The 22,691-nt window shown below is 39.6% G+C and overlaps 1 protein-coding gene across 4 annotated transcripts; it reads left to right on the top strand.

The window, feature by feature from the left end:
* The first annotated feature begins 8,148 nt into the window (after positions 1–8,148).
* lhx9 (LIM homeobox 9) lies at positions 8,149–21,723 on the top strand. 4 transcript variants are annotated; one of them, XM_086089739.1, is made up of 6 exons: positions 8,149–8,337; positions 10,764–11,040; positions 11,617–11,819; positions 12,535–12,893; positions 16,518–16,720; positions 17,120–19,675. In XM_086089739.1, the coding sequence occupies exons 2-6, from the start codon at positions 10,861–10,863 to the stop codon at positions 17,372–17,374; spliced, it is 1,200 nt and encodes a 399-aa protein (XP_085945865.1). In that variant the 5' UTR covers positions 8,149–8,337; positions 10,764–10,860; the 3' UTR covers positions 17,375–19,675. The 4 variants fall into 4 exon arrangements, with proteins under 4 accessions (XP_085945865.1, XP_085945867.1, XP_085945866.1 ...); XM_086089741.1 differs by lacking the exons at positions 8,149–8,337; positions 17,120–19,675 and adding an exon at positions 19,682–21,723 and having other exon boundaries at positions 10,443–11,040; XM_086089740.1 differs by lacking the exon at positions 8,149–8,337 and having other exon boundaries at positions 10,443–11,040; positions 12,538–12,893.
* The last annotated feature ends 968 nt before the right edge of the window (positions 21,724–22,691 follow it).

Here is a 22,691-nt window from a genome sequence, read left to right as displayed (position 1 = left end):
TTGTCAAGTTATACATTTTCAATTTTGAGGGGGGGAAAGATCCACCTGAAAATGTAATGAATCCCCAATATTATAATAAGATATTACATTATTGGTAAAAATTTTACAATATCCGTCAGGATTTTTTTATTACATTATTTGTAAAAGTATTACATGATTGGGATTTATTATAATAATTATTACATTATTGGGCTTTATTACACTTTTGATCGAGTTAAGTGCAAATTTTATTCAGGCAATATTACATTTTGAGGAAATTATTACATTAATTAAAGGTATATTTAGCTCATTTAGCCATTGTCATTAAAAAAAATTGTAATTTTTTGTCTAAAATTACTATGATAGCTTAATTATTGTACATTATTATACATGTACAGTTAAACTCTTTAAAAACACATTTGGCCTCTTATTGTCAAATGAAATACACATCACAGGTACGGCAGGTATGGCTCACCTGTTTTTTTGTTTTTGTCACGTGATGTTTGCAAACTTAGCCATGATTGGACGGTACCTGAGCTCTGAGCACACATGATGTAATTTTCAATTGACAGCAAGTGGTGAAATGTGTTTTAAAAGGTATTAATTGTTCATGAAAAATAATGTTATCAAATGATAGACAAAATATTAACTTCTTACTGCTGAAAATGGCTAAATTAGTCAAGTTATCCCTTTAAGCGCAGGTGTCAAAGTCCAATCCTCGAGGACCGCAGTCCTGCATGTTTTTGAGGTTTCCCTACTCCAGCACACCTGATTCAATGGTCAGGATCATTATTAGGCGCCTGCAGAGCTTGCTGATGAGCTGATCATTTTAATCAGCTGTGTTGGACGAGGGAAACCTCTAAAACATGCAGGACTCAGTCCCTTGAGGACTGGACTTTTTGACACCTGTGCTTTAAAGGGTGCAACAAGCCCTAACTCCATTGCATACCCTCGAAATAAGTGGGAAATTTTGTTGTTGAAAAATTTATAATTTAGGGCTGCACAATATTGGGGACAAACTAACCTAACAGACGAATGGACGCGGCAATTAATTCTGTTCTTGCAGAATTACTCACCATTTCCTTGTTGAATTTGAACAGGCGCTTTGTGCATTTTTATCTGGTAAAGATGTTGTGCCCCTTCCTAAGATGAGACGTTTTCATCTGTTGCGTTGACTGGTCAAAACAAACGTGCAAGATGCCGCATCATCCAATCAGCTCGAAGTATTGTACAGCAAGTCCCTCCTTTGCCGAACGGATCTGCCGAGTGAAGTCCCAGATTGATTATGTGAAGAACTCACTCAAGTGAATCACAATTATCAATCTGTCTTACGAGGTTAGTGAGTGGATTTTTGGGGTGAAAAATGTTGAATTCTGGGAAAACTGTGAATGATTGGAATGAGAAAAATAATAGCCCAGGAAGTGTGACATTTTGGAATATGTTGAAATTGAAATGGTCTGAATCGGTCGAAAAGTGTAGAAGTAGTTGAAGAACGAAAAACTGTGGACTAAGAAAAAGTAGAATAAGATACGTATGTGTGAATCACACAATAATCATTTAATATGCTTGCCAGAAAATTATCATTAGAATATATTAAATTTAATTTCAAGTACAATATACATTTTAGCAGTATTCCTTTGTTTGGTCCCTAAATTACAGCAGCCAGCCAGACACGAGGTGTTTCTTTCAGGCGTTTTGGACTGAACATCTCTGACCTTCAGCCGAAGCATATGCTGCACGAGAGCAGTGTGGCAGCAACTAACCGTGTGCCTTTCTGCAGGACGATGTCACTAGCCGCAGAGAAAAAGAGAGCTGTCCAGTTTGTAACTGTGACCAGACGTGCTCCAGTCACAACCAGTTGACAGGCCGAGCAGCTCCCTCCTGCCTCAGCTGTCCCCACGCCCCTCTCTCCATCTCAAATAGGCACGGCAGCCCTGCGGCCAACGGCTTCGACCGCAGTCACTTACAGCATCTCCATCATTGTTGGTCAGACTGGTCACAGACTGACATGCTTGGCAGGGGGGGGGTAAAAAAAAAGAAAAAGGAAGTCATTCAGTCAATCAGTCCCAGCAATTGGCCAGGCCCTGCCTCATTTGTTGGAGTACGTGCACATGTGGAAGTGTCTTGATATTCAAGCAGCATTTGAGCAGCCCTTCCATCAACGTCTGGTCTACACAGACAATGTCAGCTCGCCTGAGGGTAGCATCATGCACACTGGTCATATGGACAACCAGATCCCTGTGGTAGAATTAGTAATAAAAACACACACATGGCCGCCGTGTGACAGTCAGGGTGCCAGATTCCTTCGGACAGACAGGGCTGCAAATAGCACAGAGGGGCAGTTTCTCCCCTGGACCGCAACTGGTGCACACGCTGATGCCAGGCCAAGCCGTGGCCGCCAGATGAGCCCAGATAAAAGGAGAGTCCGGGGCACTCACTGGCACCTCCATGAGGTACTGCTTTTGGCAGGTTTATTTCAGCCTTACCACATGCGTGGGCAGACACAAGCTCAGTCTGCAAGGACTTGTGGACCAAGAGGTCGTAGGTTTGGCGCCCATCAAGGACAGCCAATGCAGAAGCCTATTAGCACACACGCGGGGTAGAAAGTGTGATTAGTTGGCGGAGAGATTTTACTTTTTGTCCGGAGCACTTGTGAGGTGTCCTTCAGCAAAGCAATAAACTTGCTTCAGGATGGCCTTGATTATCTACCAGGTTCATGTACAATTGTGAACTGAAAGCTGTTCGTGCAGGGGGGAGCAATTTAAATTCTGGAGTGGGCCAGTGCTACTCGGGTGTCCACATAGGACCACACACTTCTTAACCAAACGTATGCCAAAAATAGTATTTTACATATGGGCAAAATACGTACTCTTAATATGGCATTTGTTATAATACATTTTCAGTGTATGTTTAAAAGATCCACTATTCTAACCCAACAACAAAGTATTTAAGGGAAAACAACAAAATAACTACATAATGAATGTTTTTCCAGTGCAAAAGGCTCTCGCATAAAAATTACCATTCAAGGACGGCACAAAACTGCTGAATAAGAAACCAACGTGAAGTGCAAGAACTCATTCATTTCACAAAAATCAGCTCACTCCAAATTTTAACGGTGGTATTGAAGTACAAAATGCAAAAAAATGCAAATTAAAAAACACAATCAGATTTTTTTTTTAAACAAACAAAAACAAAACACTACAGCAAATCAAAAATCATAAAAACAAAATGACACAAACCTAAACACACAAAAACAAAAAAAACATTGATAAAGTAATCGCAAACACAAATCAAAAAACACACACAAAAAAAAAGGTATTAATTTGTGTTTGCAGTGGCCATTTCATATATTTTTTTGTGTTTTTTTTATTTGTGTTTGCAATTACCTTTTCGTTTTTTTGCTTCATTTATGGGGTAGATGCCACAGACTTCCGACTTCCGGGTTTCACACATCAGCGATGGCCGAGTTCCAACACTTGCACTCCCACCCCTGCGCCCCTCAACCGTACGCTCACGCCGATGGGCGTCTCAACTCTCTAAAATGCTTCGGACAACTGAGACAGACACACTCGCACCCGTCGACGGGAACACGCGACCGAGGAACTGGGACGCGGCCCACACATCGGAAAAAAGCTGGGAAAAGTGTGAAAACCAGAAAGTCGCAAGTCCCGCCTCCTCCGTGGCATATACCCCATTGTTTGTGTTTTGATTTGTGTTTGCAATTACCTTTTTATTTTTATTTATTTAGGTTTATTTATTTTTTTGCTGTCATGTTCAGGTTTTTGCGTTTTGTACTTCAGGGCCACCGTACAAATCATTCAAAATCCGCTACAAATTATTATGTCACTCACATTGTCTATGTTGACATGAAGTCAATATTCGGATTAAGGTAAAATTCCGGTTTCTGAAACACGGATCACCTGTTGACATGCTTGGTCGGAAAAAATTACTCCCGTATACATAGTCATTGTGCGCAATTGGAATTCCCGTTCGAAAGCGTTCAAAATCACGACGCACGGATGTCATTATTACACATTTTCCACTTAAAAGACATAAAAGACATTATATTTATGTCACTCACTGAATTTCCTCCTTGCTTCAAAAGTGTGCTTCTTTGCTGCGTCATCATGTTTGTTTACCTCTGCTTGAGTATTTTCCGGTAGCTTGTGCACCAGAAGCACAAACTTATATGCACTTCTATATGTTTGTATAGACACACACCGTAAAGACGGAAAATAACGTTAAAACGCCACGAAGAAATCATTGTATTCAAGTGAGGCGGGACTGCGCCGCGAATAAGTCGTTCCTGTACTACAAAGCCCAAGATTCCTTGTGAATAAAAGAATAATAGGTCATGCGTACAAGGCAAACCAATACCCCATTCAATCTAGGTATCCCGATCTATGTTTTTATGACCCCATATTTGTGTTAAAAAACAAAATAAGAGCGTATACGGGTGTTTGCCTGTTTACATGGCTTTTCAAAACACGAATATTGACAATATTCAGGTTTTAAAAGAGTTATTGCCTACATGTAAATGTACTCAATGTGGTGGAGGGCGGAATAAGAATAATTGCAGTCAAGATATTACTGTCATCTAGTGGGGAATGGTGATATTACAACTTAAAACTATAGTCGACCTTCACAAATTTTAACTTCGACAACCGTTGAGTTGCATATTTACTGTTATTTATTTTTATTATTTTTTTCATACTTTGGATTTTTACCAGAGGGGGTTTTCTGTAATACTTAACCCCACCGCCCATTTGTCATGGAAAAAGTATATTGAATGTTTATCAGCATTTTTTGCTGATTATTATTTTTTGTGCGAGGGGAGGGATTAATCAATGGGCTACTCAGAGTGTGGTTGCGGGCCGCCAGTTGCCCATCCCTGTGTTAGTGTGTGAATATCCCAGCTTCTCTGCGTATCTAACAAGTCAGCGTGAATTGAATATCCACCTTGGGGGACAGCAAAGTGTGATATTTTGTTTGCATTTCTCCCATCAAAAGTGTTACCAGCCTCTGAAAAAGACCCTTTGCCTCTTTATTTTACAACGGACACTTAAAGCAGAAGGACGTAGCCAGTTTGACAACTTAACACCACATCCAAACATCACCTAATCTACTGTGTCTACCCTCAAAAGCTTTGCTTTGTTATATGGCAATAAAGAACACCCATCTATCATGTTACCTTGTCCTTTCTAGTGTGGCCAGATACGAACTAATACGTGCACCAGCCCCCCTGGAGGATAACCTATCCCCAGGGGACATGCAAGGAAGTGTGTGGAGGTGGCGGCGAGCTGTTGGAGCTTTTCTGGGTGTGGTGAGGAGGGGGGGGTACCCGGGGTGTGCAGGCAGCAGTTGGTGTGCAGAGACCAGAGGCTCAGACTAGCTAGTTAAGAGCTTCTCTCTCCTATCCTCCATCTGCCAGGGACTGGGGTTGTGATTTGAGCTCCAGCAGAGCAAAGCAGGGAGGAGATCGAAGGAGGGTTGGCCAGGGGGAGGGGGGAAGACCAGGAAGAGACAGAAAAGAGAAAGTGGAAGAACAGAGGGAAAGAGAAGGAAAGGTTTTAATGAAAGGCAAGATATGAGCGGCCTGAAACGATGATTTGAAGCATTGTCCATAGACACCCAAGGGCTCCGTATATAGAAAGAAATATTTGTGTGTAAAGTTCACAGTGGTGATAACTGGGGATTGCAATTCCCCAAGAACGTGTCAGTACTTATACATAAGATAATCCATTCTTAATTAAGTGGGCCATTTGTATGTATTCATTGGACACAAAGTTGTTGTGCTTGTGCGTTGTCCTGTATGAAGGAGTTCACATTCTCAAATGGGTCCTAAAAAGGTAGAGAAACATTGAATTGAAAGTGTACATATTACATTTCCTTGTCTTCAAAGGGGGAAGCCAGCCCATATTTTTCTTTACAATATTTTGTAAGGGTCTCCACTAGTCTAAACACAGCCTTCTGGTTAATATTGAGTTTGTGGAATATGAGACAGCAAAACCCACCCATTTTTTATTCATGTCAGGGGTGGCCATTTTGTCACTTGCTGACAACTGAAAATGACATCACAGCTGCTTAGCTTAGGTAATAACGAATCACAGCTCAGCTCAGAAAAATAGGTGAGCCTTAATTGGTCATCCCCTGAACAAATGTGATGTCATTTCCAGTCAAACAAGTGGCAAGATGGATAAAAACAGTTGGATTTTGCTGCTTAACTTATATCCAGAAATGCAATATTGATCAGAATACAGTGTTTTGACTAGTGTGGCCGTAAAGAAATATTGTAAAGATTTTTTGGGTTGACTTCCGCTCACCAAGAAATTAATGAAAATATCGACTGGCATCAATCATAACATCACAATTTGACTAGTACCTTTTATTGAGGATTATACACTAACATTCAATGGGCTACTTCTCGAATCAGCCAATAATTTTAGTTGATCACCCTTTATGATCATGAATGAGTAAAATTAATAAAGTCAATGTCCTTTACCCCAATGTAGACTGAAGTCTGTTTTGTTTGTAAATATTTCTGGGTTGTCACCCACCAAGGCGCATGTGACTGGGATGCAGCTTTACAGCACTTCACTCCTCCCTCTGATCCTCCTCCTGGAAAGCCCACAACGCACCACCCACCACCCTTCGCTTCCCTTTCACCCTCCTCTCCCTCATCCTGTCAGCTTTTCGCCCGTGCTTCCTCGCTACCACGGCAGATCCTGCATGGGAGAAGCTCCCCGCCTCCTTGGCCGTGCTTTCGGGAGGCACCGAGAACGAGGCAGTGTCACTTGAGGTGACCCAGAAATGATGAACCCTGGATGAGTGCTATGATAACCACTGAGCCCCTACAGCAGAGAGCAGGCATGCATCCCGGTCGGTTCTGCGTCTGAGGATAGCCCGGTTGAACCGGGCCCGCTGCACTGATATACCCACTGTGAGATGCTATCATGCTCGGGAGCCTCATACTCATGTGCACATTGCAGCACACACTGAAATGATGTGATCTCAGTGCCCCTGCATTATTGATGAGATACGTAGCAGGCATAAGGAGCAAAGTGACTGTATAACAGCATGGCACGTGTTCATTTATGTAAGCAGAAGAGGTGTAATTAATTGTCACCCTTTGCTCACTGCCCAAGTGTTCACCCAGACAATATTCTATTCACTCCTTGTCAATTGAAATCACTCCACCCACACCTCCTGTAAGTGTGATCCTGCCTGCAGGATGGCTCCCTCCGTGTCATGTTAACAGTTCAATTCAGGTGCAAGCTCCGTGCATTTAAAGGTCTGTGCTATTTTATGACCATTGTGAGCATCCCTTTATGGTCTGTTTTTTATTTATTTATTTATTTCACCCAGCCGTTTGGGGGGCATGAATATTCATAGGCAAAAGCAAAGGGACATTTCATTAATGAACAGTTGAGGAATGATTGCCTTGTTTGTGGTCAGGTACAATGAAAAGACTTGAAAACAATATTCAGGAAACACAAAGGTCTGACATTATCAAAATGATGAATGTTTTACCTTTTTTCTTTTATTCATTAGATAATGCAGTGAGGCCAAAAGGGTGTAGAATGGCAAGTACGCAAACAACCATTGAGCATGTATGATTTACATTATTCACGGCGTGACTTGGTTAAATTTATATTATTTTTTGGGGCATTCAGCAGTGAACTAGATAACGATCAATGCAATTAATAGCCTACAATATTTTAATTCGTCGTTAGAAAGAAAAGTGGAGTTTCGTCGAATTTATAATCTTTTGATTTAAGTTTCTGTCAATTTTAAAGTAGCTTTTATTGCCTGCGTAATTCTATAATCGAAATAAACATATGTATCTTATTTTTAATTGTCATAAACCTGCAAGTTGAGCTTCTTATTAAAACACTGAAGCGCCATTTTGTTCTTATATGCTTGATAATAATGACCCCAAAATGCATTTAAATCTTCGTACGAATGCTTATTGCTCGCCATAAGGCGGTAAGCGATACAGGATGGTGTTATTTAGCCCTTTTTAATTCGTGGCGACATCCGCCATCAGAAGCTCTACGCGTGCAAAGAAGGCCATTGGCTGCAGTTTGCAGTGCAATGGTGTGTGCGCCGTGTTGTGTCTTTGCATGCCGGAGGAATATTTAAATGACTTGCCTTTTAATTGCGGCTGGATGTGGAGCCGCGGCTCACAAACGTGGTACAGCCCCCATCTATCGGCAGGCAGGCAGTCAACCTCCCTCTCCTCTCCTCTCCTCTCTCTCCTTCCTCTCTTCTCCCGTCCTACGCTGGAGCGCGCAGTCCGGGCTGGAGCGTCTCCTTCGCCTTGCCCATCCCGCGGCCATCGAACCAGCACATCCTCAGGTAAGAGCCTGAATCCGGCCAGTGTCTTCTGGGAAGAAAGACGGTATAGGCTAATGCTAAGGTTAATGACAACTAACTGACAAAGCCTCCTTAAAAAGCAGCCGTTTTTGTTGTATTTATTTTGTTTTTTTAATTACTCGCCTTATACATTTATTATGACGTTTGTTTTGAAATTATAGGTGCATGTACCTGAGGTAATTTCAAAACAATATAACAATATATATAATGCATTATGAACTTTTCTTTTATTATGGCAACACAAAAAAATAAGGCTTTGCGCCAATGTATTAAATATATTTGGAATGTTAAAATGTTCCAATAAATTGCAATATTTATTGTTTAACATCAATTGCTATACGCTAGTTCATTAACTTAATATCTCGATTTTAATAATTAATTTTGAAGAAATTCAACATTTTAGAAAGATGTCTATAATGGCAACAAACAAAAAAAAATCACCAGATGATTATCTCGCCATTTAGGCTTAAAGGGACTTAAACAGGCCCTTCTGTGAAATTGGGAAGGGGAAAAAAGCAAAGAAGCGTGTTTACTAGCAGGGAATATCACAATTATTCATGCAAATCCACAAACGACACCAGTCCCTGTGTGCTGCTCGCTGCGTGCTCACTGACGCATCGCTAAATCCTCCTCAGTCAAATCAAATGTTACCGCTGGAGGCTACGGGTCAACACTATTCTCCTTTTATTGGCATTTCAAGTCGTCAAAAATGTCTCCATAAATTTTTTGAAGAGATGCATGACTTCAACTTGTTTCTTTTTGTTGTTGTAGGGAATTAAAAAAAAAAAAAAACAGTCGTGCACGCATGCTACTGTACGGTACATTTGTCAATGCATGAGTAAAAATTATAACCTTTGTTTTTGAATTCGTTTTGTTTTTTTAAGAACGAAACAACAGTGTGCAAATCAACATTTATACAATTCAGGTCCAAAAGCAGTCCGGGAGGGTTCAAGACTCCATGGGGGCCTTCAACGCCGCAACGTGATGGTGGCAGGGGTGCATGTATTGTGCAACATATCGGCCTATATGTTACCTTAAGACAGTAGCCTACTCGTCATAGGGCTACACCCCCCCCCTTTAATTTATATTTGTATTTTACATGTTATGGCGTGGCCACGTTAGACCTATTTTTCCTCATCCCTTAAAGCTGCCACGTTACACCACAGTGTAATCTCAGTGGCGCCTGCTTAATATGGATCATATAAGTCAATAATAAACGAAATTTCTGAAAAGAGGTGATAACTAGCTGGGTTTTCCCCGCCCACCATTACCACTAGCCTATATTATTTTTTCATTTCTGCCAGTTACACACACAGAACACTCGTCTGACCATGTGTGGAGAATGTCACTCTCTACTCAATTCTCTTGTCTAATTAAGTCCCGCTGAAAGTAAACAAAGGTGCTGCATGCATGGCCCTATTCCCGAGGAAGAGATAAATGAATGTAATGTAGCCTAATTACAGAATAGATAATCGAGGCAGAGTTATTAAAGTGTTATAAAAAAAATACTGTAAAAAATGTATCTATTTAACATGTGTTTATTTAGAGAGTAATATAGTTCGCATGCATACAGCAGTGCCTTATTTTTAATGAATTATTAGAATCAGGCCCCGCCCACTACACGTGCACACACTGAAGCGACCAAACACTTGCCTGGATCGCATCAGATTAATAAGTTATTTTTCTTCGTGATAATTATGATGAGGATAATGATGCTTCTAAATTGAACATTTGGGAATTTTTATGTAGCCCTAATATATTTCTTATAAATGCAATATTTTACATTTTAGAATTTAGACAATTAACGTGACGAAACAAACCATCCTAATTCATCCTAACAGCAACACGGTCACTAAGTGATGAAAATAAGTTCAGTTACTAATGTAAAGTGAAGCAGTGTGTTGGCAAACTATAGGGAAAGAAATAATCTTCTTTGTTGGGCAATATGAATGAATGGCGAGGGAGAGCGAGAGAGGTAGACAGGGAAGAGAGAGAGAGAGAGGGGAGAGAGAGTGAGATGGGGAACTCCTCCTACCAAATTATTCAGACTGGGCAGGCTTTGCTCTCTTCACAAATAGGACACGGTGCTCAAATGCAGGCAGTTCCAATCTGACCTCCAAATACCAAGGAGCCCTGACTGGGAACTTTGGAAGTGAAAAAAAAGAGAAAAGAAGCTAACCGAAGCTTGTGTCATTATTTTTGGCCACACTGCAGCCACCCCCCTCTCCTTCCCTTCACCCCCTTGGACTATACTTTTTTTTTTTTTGTTATCTGGATGACAGACATTCTGGAAGGAAGGAACAAGCTCGTGCACTTCGCCGTCCCACCCATGCTGCTGCTGCTGCTGTTGTAGTTTCTCCTATTTTTGAATTTTTTATTTTTATTTTTTTAAACTTCTGTGCTTCCAGTTGCCTTTGCACGCAGTGGGCCGGGAGGTGATCTGACTCTCTGCATTTTGGATGCGCTGAGCCGAGCCAGCACCACACCAGTCGGCGTCCACGGTATATGGAAGTGGTGGGCTGCAAGGCAGAAGCAGCCGCTCGCACGTTGCGCCCAGGACCGGGAGCCATGCTTTTCCACGGGATCTCAGGGGACCACATCCAAGGGATCATGGAGGAGATGGAGAGAAGGTCCAAGTCGGATTCTCGCCTGGCAAAAAGCATGCAGATCAACGGCAGAGAGACGGTGAGGCCAGGCCTTTAAATTCAATTGTAAGGAAATACACAGATATTTTTGAAGGGGATTATTCCAGTTCAAAAGAAATTTCCGTAAAATAAAAACAGAGAAATGACAATCATCACCAACTAAAAGCTCTTATAATTTTCAATATCACATATATGACTAACCTAAGTTATTGTCATTATAACGTACAGATTGTATGTAATTTTGTTTCTTAAATTGACCAAGAACTAACGGTGCCTGTTGTAGGCATGGCAACACTTGCAAAAACATAATTATAAATAACCCATATATACTGATTTTATATTGGATTGGTGATGCACATAAAAATAAATTATGCACATGAAATTGGAGAAAACATGCATATTTTTCTGCACAACCGAAAATAATTGCATGGTTTGGACTCGAATATATTTTGCTGAATATTTTGTCCGTGTTGTCTCACCAATGCCTGCCCAATATATAAAACATTTATAAAATATCTAATACTAAAATAGAATAATACAGTAGGCTATTACTTATGACTCCATGTTATTGTCAATTTGGCAAAAGGTTTTCCTGACGGTGTATTGTTGTGTCCAGACCATGCCCTCTATGAGCCCGGAGAAGCCCGCCCTGTGCGCCGGTTGCGGGGGCAAGATCTCGGACAGATACTACCTCCTGGCCGTGGACAAGCAGTGGCACCTGCGCTGTCTCAAATGCTGTGAATGTAAACTAGCGCTGGAGTCGGAGCTAACGTGTTTCGCCAAGGATGGCAGCATCTACTGCAAAGAGGATTACTACAGGTAAAGGTGTACACGAACGACGCCGTGGACAAATAGGCAAAATTAGCTTTATTAAGACCAACATGTTTTAGACAATAAAAGACGAATTGGATTAAAATAGTTATTTTACCGGGCTTTTGCTGTATGGGCCTTGTATTTTAATCTTAATGTGTTATAAGAATAATTAGTCAGTCCAACCTTTACCTTAAGTGAAAAACAAATATATTGGTGGTAGTCATAGTCAAATCCGTGTGCTTATTATTTTCTAGGACAAAAATAAAACGCATAAACATTACTTAAATGCAAATATGTAGCCTGTCTCTTTAAATCGCCATCTTTTTTTGTGCTAAATGTCGCCCAAGTCGGGAAGCTAGCAGTGATGGTGCGAGGGAGTAAATAAGCTAACTTTTAATGAGAAGAAACGATAGTAAATATTCTTCATAATATACACACTTACAAACTATATAGGCTATTTGTGACACAAAATCGAATTTAGGTACAATGTTGGTTTTATAAAAAAAGAAAAGAGGATGTTACATGTTAGCCCATGCTAACGCCCAGGGACCTTGTCATCTGCTACAATTAGAAATATTTAAATAACTCTAACGCCCTTTCTACTATTTAACGAAACTTTTTTTTTTAATAACAACTTTATAGTGGGACTTAGCAAACCCAACGTGTATATCTTTATATTAGTGCTCCCAGGAGTGTGTTTTTGACGATGCGTCTGTTCCAGAAGGTTCTCAGTGCAGAGGTGCGCGCGCTGCCACCTGGGCATTTCCGCCTCGGAGATGGTGATGCGCGCGCGAGACTCCGTGTACCACCTGAGCTGCTTCACGTGCACCTCGTGCAACAAGACCCTCACCACGGGCGACCACTTCGGCATGAAGGACAGCCTGGTCTACTGCCGCCTCCACTTCGAGAGCTTGGTGCAGGGCGCCGACTACCACCCCCAGCTCAACTTCGCCGAGCTGGCGGCCAAGGGTGGCGGCCTCGGCCTGCCCTACTTCAACGGCAGCGGCACGGCTCAAAAGGGCCGGCCGAGGAAGAGGAAGAGCCCCGCCATGGGCTTGGACTTACCGAGCTATAACACAGGTGAGACCCCCTAACACGATAAGGCAAGAGAAACAACAATGGTAATAATAATAATAATAATAATAATATTTAATAGAGTGCAAAACCAACCTCCCAAAAATAGCTTCTTAAAAGTTTTCACTTTCCGATTTTCACACACACAACACGACACTACTTTATCAAAATCACACTCCTAGAAAACATAAATTCATGAGCTCAGTGTTTCACAATCTTTATCAAGCTCAGCATATTTTTTACAAGTGCTATTTTTTAGGAACACCACAAATTTAAATAAAAAGAAAAAGAAAGAGGAAAACTCCCAAAAGCATAGATTAAAAATGATACAGTTCTTAACTATATGAATTTAGTGAAATTGTGCATTTTTTTGCAACACACTTGATCCTTCATATTGTATGAAATAAAAAAATAATTGTTGTGCAAAAAACAGCTTTCCAAAAATAGCTACATTTTTATATTCCCTTGACCAAAATCTCCCTTTTGGACAAAAAAGTGAATGAATTGTGTTTTTCCTAACCTGTATTGAGTGAAAGCACATTTTTACCTTAAAAATAAACACCACCACACACACAAAAAATACAAAAAGTGGATACACATGTTTATTGACATATGATGAAAGAGCACTCAATTGTTCTGCTTGTCACTCTATGACACTAGCATCGCTTCTGACCAATTGAGCCAAATTGATTATCTTTAGCTACATGCATTAAAAAAAAATACATATAGGTATCGGTTATAGGTTTTTACATTAGTGATTTAAAAAAAACACACACACAAGAAAACATCACCAACATGTAACTTTTTTTTTGGGGGGGGGGGTGCGGCTGGGGGATTAACACCAGAGTTTCTTTCTTTTTTTATTATTTTTAATTAGGTCAAGCTACACATTAATTAGCATAAAATCTCATGGTACACGACCTCATGTTTCACAAAACGTGGATACACGGGTAGATTATCAGCTAGTGGAAGAGCATTTCATTGTTCTGCATGTCACTATATGTCACTGGAATAGAAAACAGCTTCCTAAAAGTTTTCACGTCCCCAATTTCTCCAAACACAACATGAGAAACTCAGTCTGGACAAAATAAATTGTGATTATTGAACCAAAGCGTATTTTACATAAAAACCAAAAACAAACACGAAACACAATCAAACTAAAAGTGGAGGATAATTAATTGCTATCTGGTGGCAAAGCATTACTTTTTTCTGCCTGTCACTATACATGTCACTGTTTTATAGCCAAACTGATATAATATTTGTTGTTACTCAATAATTTTCGGACGATTAAGTGGAGTTGCACAATTTGATCTCTCATGGCAACTGAATAAGATGATGAGTTTAAATTTTAATTTATGTAAGGATTGCATGTCTGGATGAAATGCATCTGCCCTGAGGCTAAACGACGCCCGCAGTCGCCGATTTATTAATTTACTGTCATCCGTTAATTTTCACATCCATAACATAGACTAAATGTGTAAATATGACTGTGGTTGTTTGGTCAAAATGTTTACAATTTAATATAAAATACACGTTTTGCACGTTTTTGTAAGTTAGTGTTTGAGCGAAAATATTTTTGAATTAAAAAAAGACAGCGAAAACTCCCGTCTGTCTGCATGCTGGGAGTCGCTGGACCCTGCAGCGTCCCAATTTTTCGTGTCGCTCCGCGAATTAGTGCGCGCTTGATAAGCGAGTCATTGTGCGGCTGTGTTCGCGATGAATGGGGGGAGGAAGAAGGGTAATCTGCGCGTTAATTGTTCTGTCTTAATTGGAAGTGACGTTGGAATCCCGGGCCTCCAGCGCTGCGGCCAGGCCAGGCCGCTCTTCTCAGGCCACTGCGTCAACTGAATACCACAAACCCGATTCCGCTTCCTTTAGTCCCTTATGCAAATGCGGTCTTTTCTCATGGAACAGTAGGATGGGATCGAGTTTCAGATATGACAAAAATGCATGAATTATTTTTGCTACCTATTGTCATTATTATGCAGCATGCATTTAAAAAAAATAAAAGATATTAATAACGATAAATAATCAAATGGGATTATTAAATATGAGCTAAAAAGGGAGCGATTAAATCAGTTTAAATGTGTACAAACCTTTGACACCCTTTTCATTGTAGTCTCCCCAAAATGTTGTTGTTAATATCCGTCACTCATGCGCACATCTAAAACCTCACATTTGCTACAAATAGGATCCGATTCTGCTGTTGTTTTGATGTTATTTGTCTCAAGTGAGCCTTTTCTTGCTTGTTTTGAACACGCCGAGCTCCGCTGAGTGAGTCTACAGAGTATTGTTATTGCACACCTCTCCATGAGGTTAGGTCTTCTTTGGATACAGAGACCCCTAGTGGGTAACTGTTATAAAACAATGTGCCTTACAGATGCCAATAGTCTTCATTTTAAAAGTGAAAGGTGCCAGGCAGAGCTATTGTGACAGCCAGAATAACATGAACCATTACATGATGCCAAGGAGAATTGCACAGGATGTCGTTTTTTTTTAGCATTAAATTTACAGCCAAAGCGTGTATAACTATATATATGTATATATAAATATATATAAAAAGAGTATGTTTGTTACAAGCATGAGGATAACAATGTAAGCTTAGTGTTAGCCACTGTAATGTTAACTTTATATGGCAAACGAACAGTATAAGTTGTAGTTGCACAAGTGTCATTAAATAATGCAGTGGAGATGTGTGTTGTTGTTTTGAACGGCTGACCACTCATTGTATGTATGTATGCCTTCAATACATTTCAGCATGGTAGAAAAGTTCATTTATTGCAGTAGTTCTGTTCAAAAAGTGAAACTTGATGCAGCGTAACCCCAAAATGTGTCATTTCAAATCATTTGAAATATGAATACCTGAGTAACTACTTGTCCTAGACAAGCACAATTAAATAAGTTTCATGTTGAAGGTGATTTATTTATCAAATTTTCCAAAGTATATTCCAACAGATTTACATTTTAGAAAGACACTGATTTCATTTTGCCTCAATTTTTGCTGAGTATAGTCTACACTACAGTACCATCATTTTATATTTTCATCATGAGGGAAAACAAAAGAAAAGAAAAGTACATTGTCGCAATAATACTAATAGTTTTCACACACCATTAAAATTTGAAATCAGTTGAGCAATGTTTTTTGTAAAAAAAAATCTATCTATCTATCTAGCTATCTATCTAGCAGGCTAGCAAGCTAGCAAGCTAGCTATCATCCATCCATCCATCCATCCATCCATTTATCCATTCATCTATCCATCTAAATCCCAAATCCCCGTATGTCACAATTTGGGTAATTTCAAATTTTTTCACAAATCTAAGATATTGGTTAATCCACATTATTGGGTGTTATCTTGACAAATTCCTGACCAATCTATAGTGTTGAAAATGTCTCGTGCTCTTTGCTGATGCAATGTTAATTTAATTTCATTTCATTTTATTTGAAAGGGACAATGCACATTAATGAACAACAAATTAAGTTACCATATTCTAGCAGCAGTAGTAGTCCCCTTTACATAAATACATTCAGATACACATCACAGAGCAATACATATATTAATGGTTGAGCAAAAGCGCCGTTTTGGACACAAACATATTGATTGTCTTGGTTGCTGCGCTCTTTGCCCGCAGGCTGCAACGAGAACGACGCGGACCACTTGGACCGGGACCAGCAGGCCTACGCGCCGACGCAGAAGACCAAGCGCATGCGGACCTCCTTCAAGCACCACCAGCTGCGGACAATGAAATCCTACTTTGCCATCAACCACAACCCAGACGCTAAGGACCTCAAGCAGCTGGCCCAGAAGACGGGCCTGACCAAAAGAGTTCTGCAGGTAAGCACGGATCCGTTTGCCTTCCTCGTATGAGTGTTTCCACTTCCCCTACTCCATGACCCCCCCACCGCCATTTCACCCCCAGACTCTCATTTCTTTTCTTTTGTTTCATTGAGCCACGATGGATGTAGTCATTAGTGGGGCGTTTTGGCTGTGTAATTTCCGAGGCAGAAAGGAGTTGATTAGTGTTTGACTGAAAAGAAGAGTGCACATGTTGAAATTCTAAAAGATGATCATCCCCTTTTCATTTTTGTGCTGAGATGAGGAGCTGACATAGTTGTCCGGCGCCTTGAACTCCCCAAATATTGTGTCAATTTATGTTGATCTGCAGCTGTATTTCTTGAAAGCAGTCGTCCATAAACGCAAAAAAGTAAAAGCCCCACTGGCATTGGTTTGCAGGTTTGGTTCCAAAACGCGAGAGCCAAATTCAGAAGGAACGTTTTACGACAGGAGAACGGAGGTGTTGATAAGGCTGATGGCACCTCACTCCCTCCGCCCTCGTCCGACAGTGGCGCCCTGACCCCCCCCTCCAGCGCGGCCACACTAACAGACCTGACAAACCCCTCGATTACTGTAGTGACCTCCGTCACCTCTAGTTTGGACAGCCACGATTCGGGGAGCCCTTCACAAACTACCTTGACGAACCTTTTCTAAGCTAGCAGACTGCTTCTTTTTGTTTTGTTTTTACCGTTATTTTCTCTGATACATTTTTTTCTCTCACTTTTCATTTTATTTTATCAATTGACCTTTAAACCAAGCAGAGATGGCCCCTTTGAGGAGAGCGTGCAAGAGCAAGAAGAGCAGTGGCCGCATCTAATTCTTGTCGAGCAATTGACACCTCATCATGGTGGTGACGGACTTTGGGAAATGACTTTAAAGCGGACGCCAATTCAAATATTTTCTTTATAATAATATGTTACATGTGCCTCCGCTAGTCTAAACACGAAATACTGATTACTATTGCCTTTGCGGAATATGAGTTGAGCAGCAAAATCCACCTGTTTTTATCCATCTCAGGGGGCAGCCATTTTGTAACTTGTTGTTGACTGAAAATGACATCACAGTTGCTCAGGGTAACAACCAATCACGGCTCAGCTTCAGAAAACAAGTGAGCCGTGACCTCAGCAGGTAACAACCAATCACGATTGGTCCTTACCTAAACTGTGATGTCTACAGTAAGTGACAAAATGGCCGCCCCCCGAGATGGCCAAAAACGGGTGGATTTTGCTGCTTAATTCATATTCCACAATGGCAATATTCACCGTAATGCTGCGTTTAGACTATTGGGGGCGCATTCAACATATTATCATAAAGAACATTTTTGGGTTGACTTCCACTTGAAGAAAAATCATTACAAATAAAAAAAACACTATTAATTCTTCATTTGTACATTTGTATTGAATGATGACAAATTGAGCCCTTTTGAATTCATGCTGAATTGGTGATTTTTGCCCTGTAATTGTATGCTCTCAAATCAATTGTTGTTTCTGTTTTGAACTCATTTGGGAAGCAAACTTGTCGAATGTTCTGTATATGGGTCCAAATCCAGAAAACAGTCTTTCAATTCTCTTTTTGAATGTCTCCCATCTGTATTGCAGTTGAATCAGACTTCATTCTGGAAAGCCCAGCATATTTTTTTTTAGACTTGATTCAAACATTTACTGTGCTAAGAGAACAGTGGTAACAAAATAACACAATCGCAATGATAGCAACTGTTTGGCGGTTGGACATGAGAGCAGTTGATGGGCACTGTTGATGAATCGCAGTAAAATTGATCCCAGTCAATTGCACAAAAGCACCCCCCCCCCTTCCCCGTAAAAAGTGCATTATTGTTTTATCATGTTGCTCAGGGTGATGTTTTTTTTGTTTTTTTTGTTAAATGGATGACGGAGTGTAGTATAACGATTAAGACTGGATTTGTAGCGCTGGCATTGAAAAATGACCTCAGATAGGTGCAGTTGAGTGCAGGTGGAAGGAATCCTCTTTTCTCCTGTCATTGACTTTCTGGAAAAGCCACTTGCCACTGATCAGACCAAAAAAATCCAGCATGTTTCTTCTGGCTGAAAGGTAGTAAGAGAGAGGAACAGCGTCCTGATTTGTTCTATTGTAGAGCAAAAGTCTACTTGATGAAGTAGATGCCTAACTCAGTTCTACTCTATGTGCCTTATGCGAGAAAAGGTTGTGAAATTCAGGATTCTGTGTGTTCTTTGTTAACTGATTCACACCCTTTGGACGCCTCACTAGTTTTGTACTGTTTTGCATCTTATTTTCAAAGATCTTTTTATGGTGTATCCTGTTTTGAAGAAGAAAAAAAAAGAGAAGAATTTGGGGGAGGGGCCACGATGTCATAGAAAGCATTTGTGCACTCTTTCAGATATAGTTCCAAGAACCTTATATATTGATCTTCGTGTTAATAGTTGAGTACAGTAAGTGTTCTATCAAGATTGTCCATGTTTCCCTGTTTCTTGATAAAGATGGTGTATAGAAACTATTTCCCCTTAAATATTTATGGACAAAACGGTTGTTATATATCTTATTAAATTTGTGTGAATAAAAACAATACTTTGCTTTAAATGGCTTTTTATTTGTCATTGCACTTGCCATTTTTGCGTTATTTCTCGAATACCGACGAGGGAGCATTTGCTTCTCACTGAGCAGTTGACTTAACCGTCGTTCCTCATTGTCGCTTCCATTTTAATTTCTATTTCCTCTTTTATGATGTTTATGGTTTTTGACGTAATGCCCCACGGATTTGCATCCAAACCCTGCAGTCCAAAAATTTGAAATTTGCTTTTGAATGCATGATCACGGCGGTAGAATTTGAATCGACAGAATGCTGCAAAGCGCATTATTTACATCTGTTTAACATGGTAAACCTAAAATGAAGTCCAAATCAATGCAGACCCCGTAAAGCCAGGTTGCTCTGTAGTTAATATATTCTTACTCTATCATTTCTTTCAGGGAGAACAAATCTTGGGGCATTACAGCCATACATCCCGACGTTTGAAAATTCCCTAAAGTATTAACAGAAGGGGGAAACTTTGATGGCAGTTCCTCACCATTGAAGACAAAGACAATATTAGGATAAGATGATATAACATACCGAGATCAAATATTCACTTGCAAGTGTACAGCAGATGTTGTTGTCCACATGAAAATGTCTTGTTTGAATCCATCAAGCAAGGAGACGCCATGATGATGTATGATGCCACTCAATGTCTGTATTGGAAAGACTCATGCAAAATATGACAATAAAATGTATTGTGATGTAGCCAAATCAAACTCAAAGTACTCCACAGAAGCCACACACACACACACCCACACACACACACTGACTCCTATATATAAGCACAGTACAGTATACATCCCATACAGTCTTTGTTCTCCACCACACACTTGCTGCCCCCTCTACAGTATATCCAAGTTGTTGTATGTTGTCACAAGGGTCCTTTCTGCGAGCACGCAGCCTCTTTGAAAGTGAACGAGGGCAGCGAGCGGCAGGAGGACGCCCGTCAAATGTGACGCACGCATGAAGACGACTGCAGAGTTAGAGCTTTGCCATCTGTCGGTGGCGAGGGACGCAAGCATGGGAACAAAACGCAGAAAGAAGAGATTCTCATTTTGCATGCGCCTGATTGTTAACGTGATCCTTGAGATGTATATTATTTCGTGATTGTCGGCTGCAAAATAAAACACATGGGGGGGGGGGGGGGGATGTTGTTTCTAGTGCGCGTTTAGTAGACACACGATGTGGGAAATACATACAGCACGATTGACATTGAGCACACTGGAGGTGAAAATGGTCACAATTTATTATGTGATTTTTTTCCCCAAGGTCCTCTTCCCTTGCATATTTTAACAGAAACGAACAATAAATCAAACTGTATTACAATTATTATACAGGAATGTTTTGGTCAGTAGGTTCAGCCTACAAAGGTAATTGAAGCATGATTTAATATGAAACACAGTTTATCTATTTAACTTAGACTTAGAGTTAACTTACCAAACAATTTGACTTGCAGTATTTTAAACATTTACTTCAACTTCACAAAATTCTACCAAAAAAGTCAGTAAGGCAAACTACTACAATAATGCAAAGAATTCTGGCTTCAACTTTTCATCTTTCATGAAGCAACAACATGTAAACATACACTTCTGAAGCACTAAACTTATATAGATACTAATATAAAAAAATAAAATAAAATAAAAATAAAATAACCTATGACCAACTAAAATTTTGTTTTGTTTTTTCAAAGTACAACCTTTGTTTTAGGAAGAGGAAAAAAATTCTACTTTGTGATGTTAATTTGAATTTGATTCATTGTTCAGCCCTAATTGATTGTAAACTCAATATGAGTATGTTTCTAATTTTTGATCACATTTAGTGTCTTAAAAAAAAACAACCATCAGAATGAAACCAAAAGTGACCAAAAAATTTGTTGTTCAAGTTTCTTTAACGTGTAGTTGTACCTTGTTTCATCACTCAAAGTTATAAATAATAAATAAACATAACAAACCTTTTAGATAAACAGCATTTTAAAATACTTATATTTACATGGCAAAAGAAATGAAATAATTATTCAAACATGGGAATTTGTATAGAAAGCTAAAACGGTATAAAATTGGTATGAAAAACAAATAGTTCGTATACAATCAATTTTTAGTCAAATGGATCCATCCATCCATTTTCTGTCTTAGCAAGTCATGAGCAAACTAGAGCATGTCGCAGCTGACTTTGGGTGCGAGGCGAGTGTACACCTTAGTTGTCAGTCAATCGCAGGGCACATAGAGACAAACAATCATTTTCACTCGCATTCAAACCGACAGTATGTACAGTTTAGAGTAGTGGTGTGCAAACTATGGCCCAGGGGCCATTTGGGCCCATGGCGTATACTAAAAATACCTACTACTTAATAAATTTGGTTTATCCGCTGGAGAGCTTTTCTAAACATGTAAAGATGCAAATGTGCTGTTTACAATTAAACAAGTAAAATTTGTCTTCATGTCACTGTGGTGAATAAAGTTTTTTTTTCCAAGCAAGTTTCCCTCAACTTTCTGCCTGGTGGCAAGGTCAGAATTGTGAAAATATCACATGAATGATTCCAAAATAACTGTTTTAAAAAGGATCATCTTATGACATATTGCTCTTGTTTTGGTTCTGAATGTAGAGATGGGATTTACACTGCAAAAACTAAAATCTTAAGTAAGTAATAATTTCTTAAATTGAACCTAATTTTGCTTATTTTGACAAGTTATTTTTTACTTAAAATGAAATTGTCACCCAAGATGATTGTGCTATTACTTAATTATCTTATTTGATCAAGCTGTCTTTGCATTGAGTGTTAACAGCCAGTTTTAAGTTCTGTGAGGATTAAAACAAGCATTTCCCACATTTGAAGATGACAACTAACGAACATCAAAGGCCCTGAACTGGGTTTCATAAGTTTTCTTATTTTAAGATTTTGCATAATCTAGTAATAAGATAAATGGAAAAAAAATACAAGTATGAAAACAGACGAGTGCAATATGGTTCATATTTACTAAGAAAATGTTTCCTTTTTTCCTTACCAGTGGTAGAGTGCCTATCCTCAGACTTGAAGGTTGTGGGTTCAATTCCTGGCTGGGTCATGACAGAAAAATGGGACCTGTTACCTTCCTGCTTGACACTCAGGCTAAATTATCTAAGCATTAAAAAAAAAAAATCATGTAATTTGAGAAAATAGTTCTATTTATTACAGCTCGAAAAAAGTTGACATGACTTGTTTTTAGTCTGAAGACCTGATTTTCAAGACCGCAATGGTTGATATGGGCCTAGTATGATTTTCTTATTTTTCAAAATCTTACAGGTAAATTTAAGTAAAATTTTCTAGTTGTGTTGGCAGATAATTTTGTTTATTTGAAGTAATAATTTTCTTATTTTACTATATTTTTTTCTTAAAATTTCTACAGTCCTTTTTGCAGTGTACTTGCT

This window comes from Leptonotus elevatus, chromosome 11 (genome assembly GCF_054856555.1).
Source record: "Leptonotus elevatus isolate MCC_2025b chromosome 11, RoL_Lele_1.0, whole genome shotgun sequence".
Lineage (NCBI taxonomy): Eukaryota > Metazoa > Chordata > Actinopteri > Syngnathiformes > Syngnathidae > Leptonotus > Leptonotus elevatus.
This window is presented reverse-complemented; position numbering and strand designations above follow the sequence as displayed.

What these genes read in the sequence shown, in the direction of transcription:
- lhx9 (XM_086089739.1), top strand. Translation starts at nt 10,861, where the DNA reads ATGGAAGTGGTGGGCTGCAAGGCAGAAGCAGCCGCTCGCACGTTGCGC. An exon ending in AGATCAACGGCAGAGAGACG is followed by an intron (nt 11,041 to 11,616) that starts GTGAGGCCAGGC and finishes TGTTGTGTCCAG; the next exon opens with ACCATGCCCTCTATGAGCCC. An exon ending in TGCAAAGAGGATTACTACAG is followed by an intron (nt 11,820 to 12,534) that starts GTAAAGGTGTAC and finishes CGTCTGTTCCAG; the next exon opens with AAGGTTCTCAGTGCAGAGGT.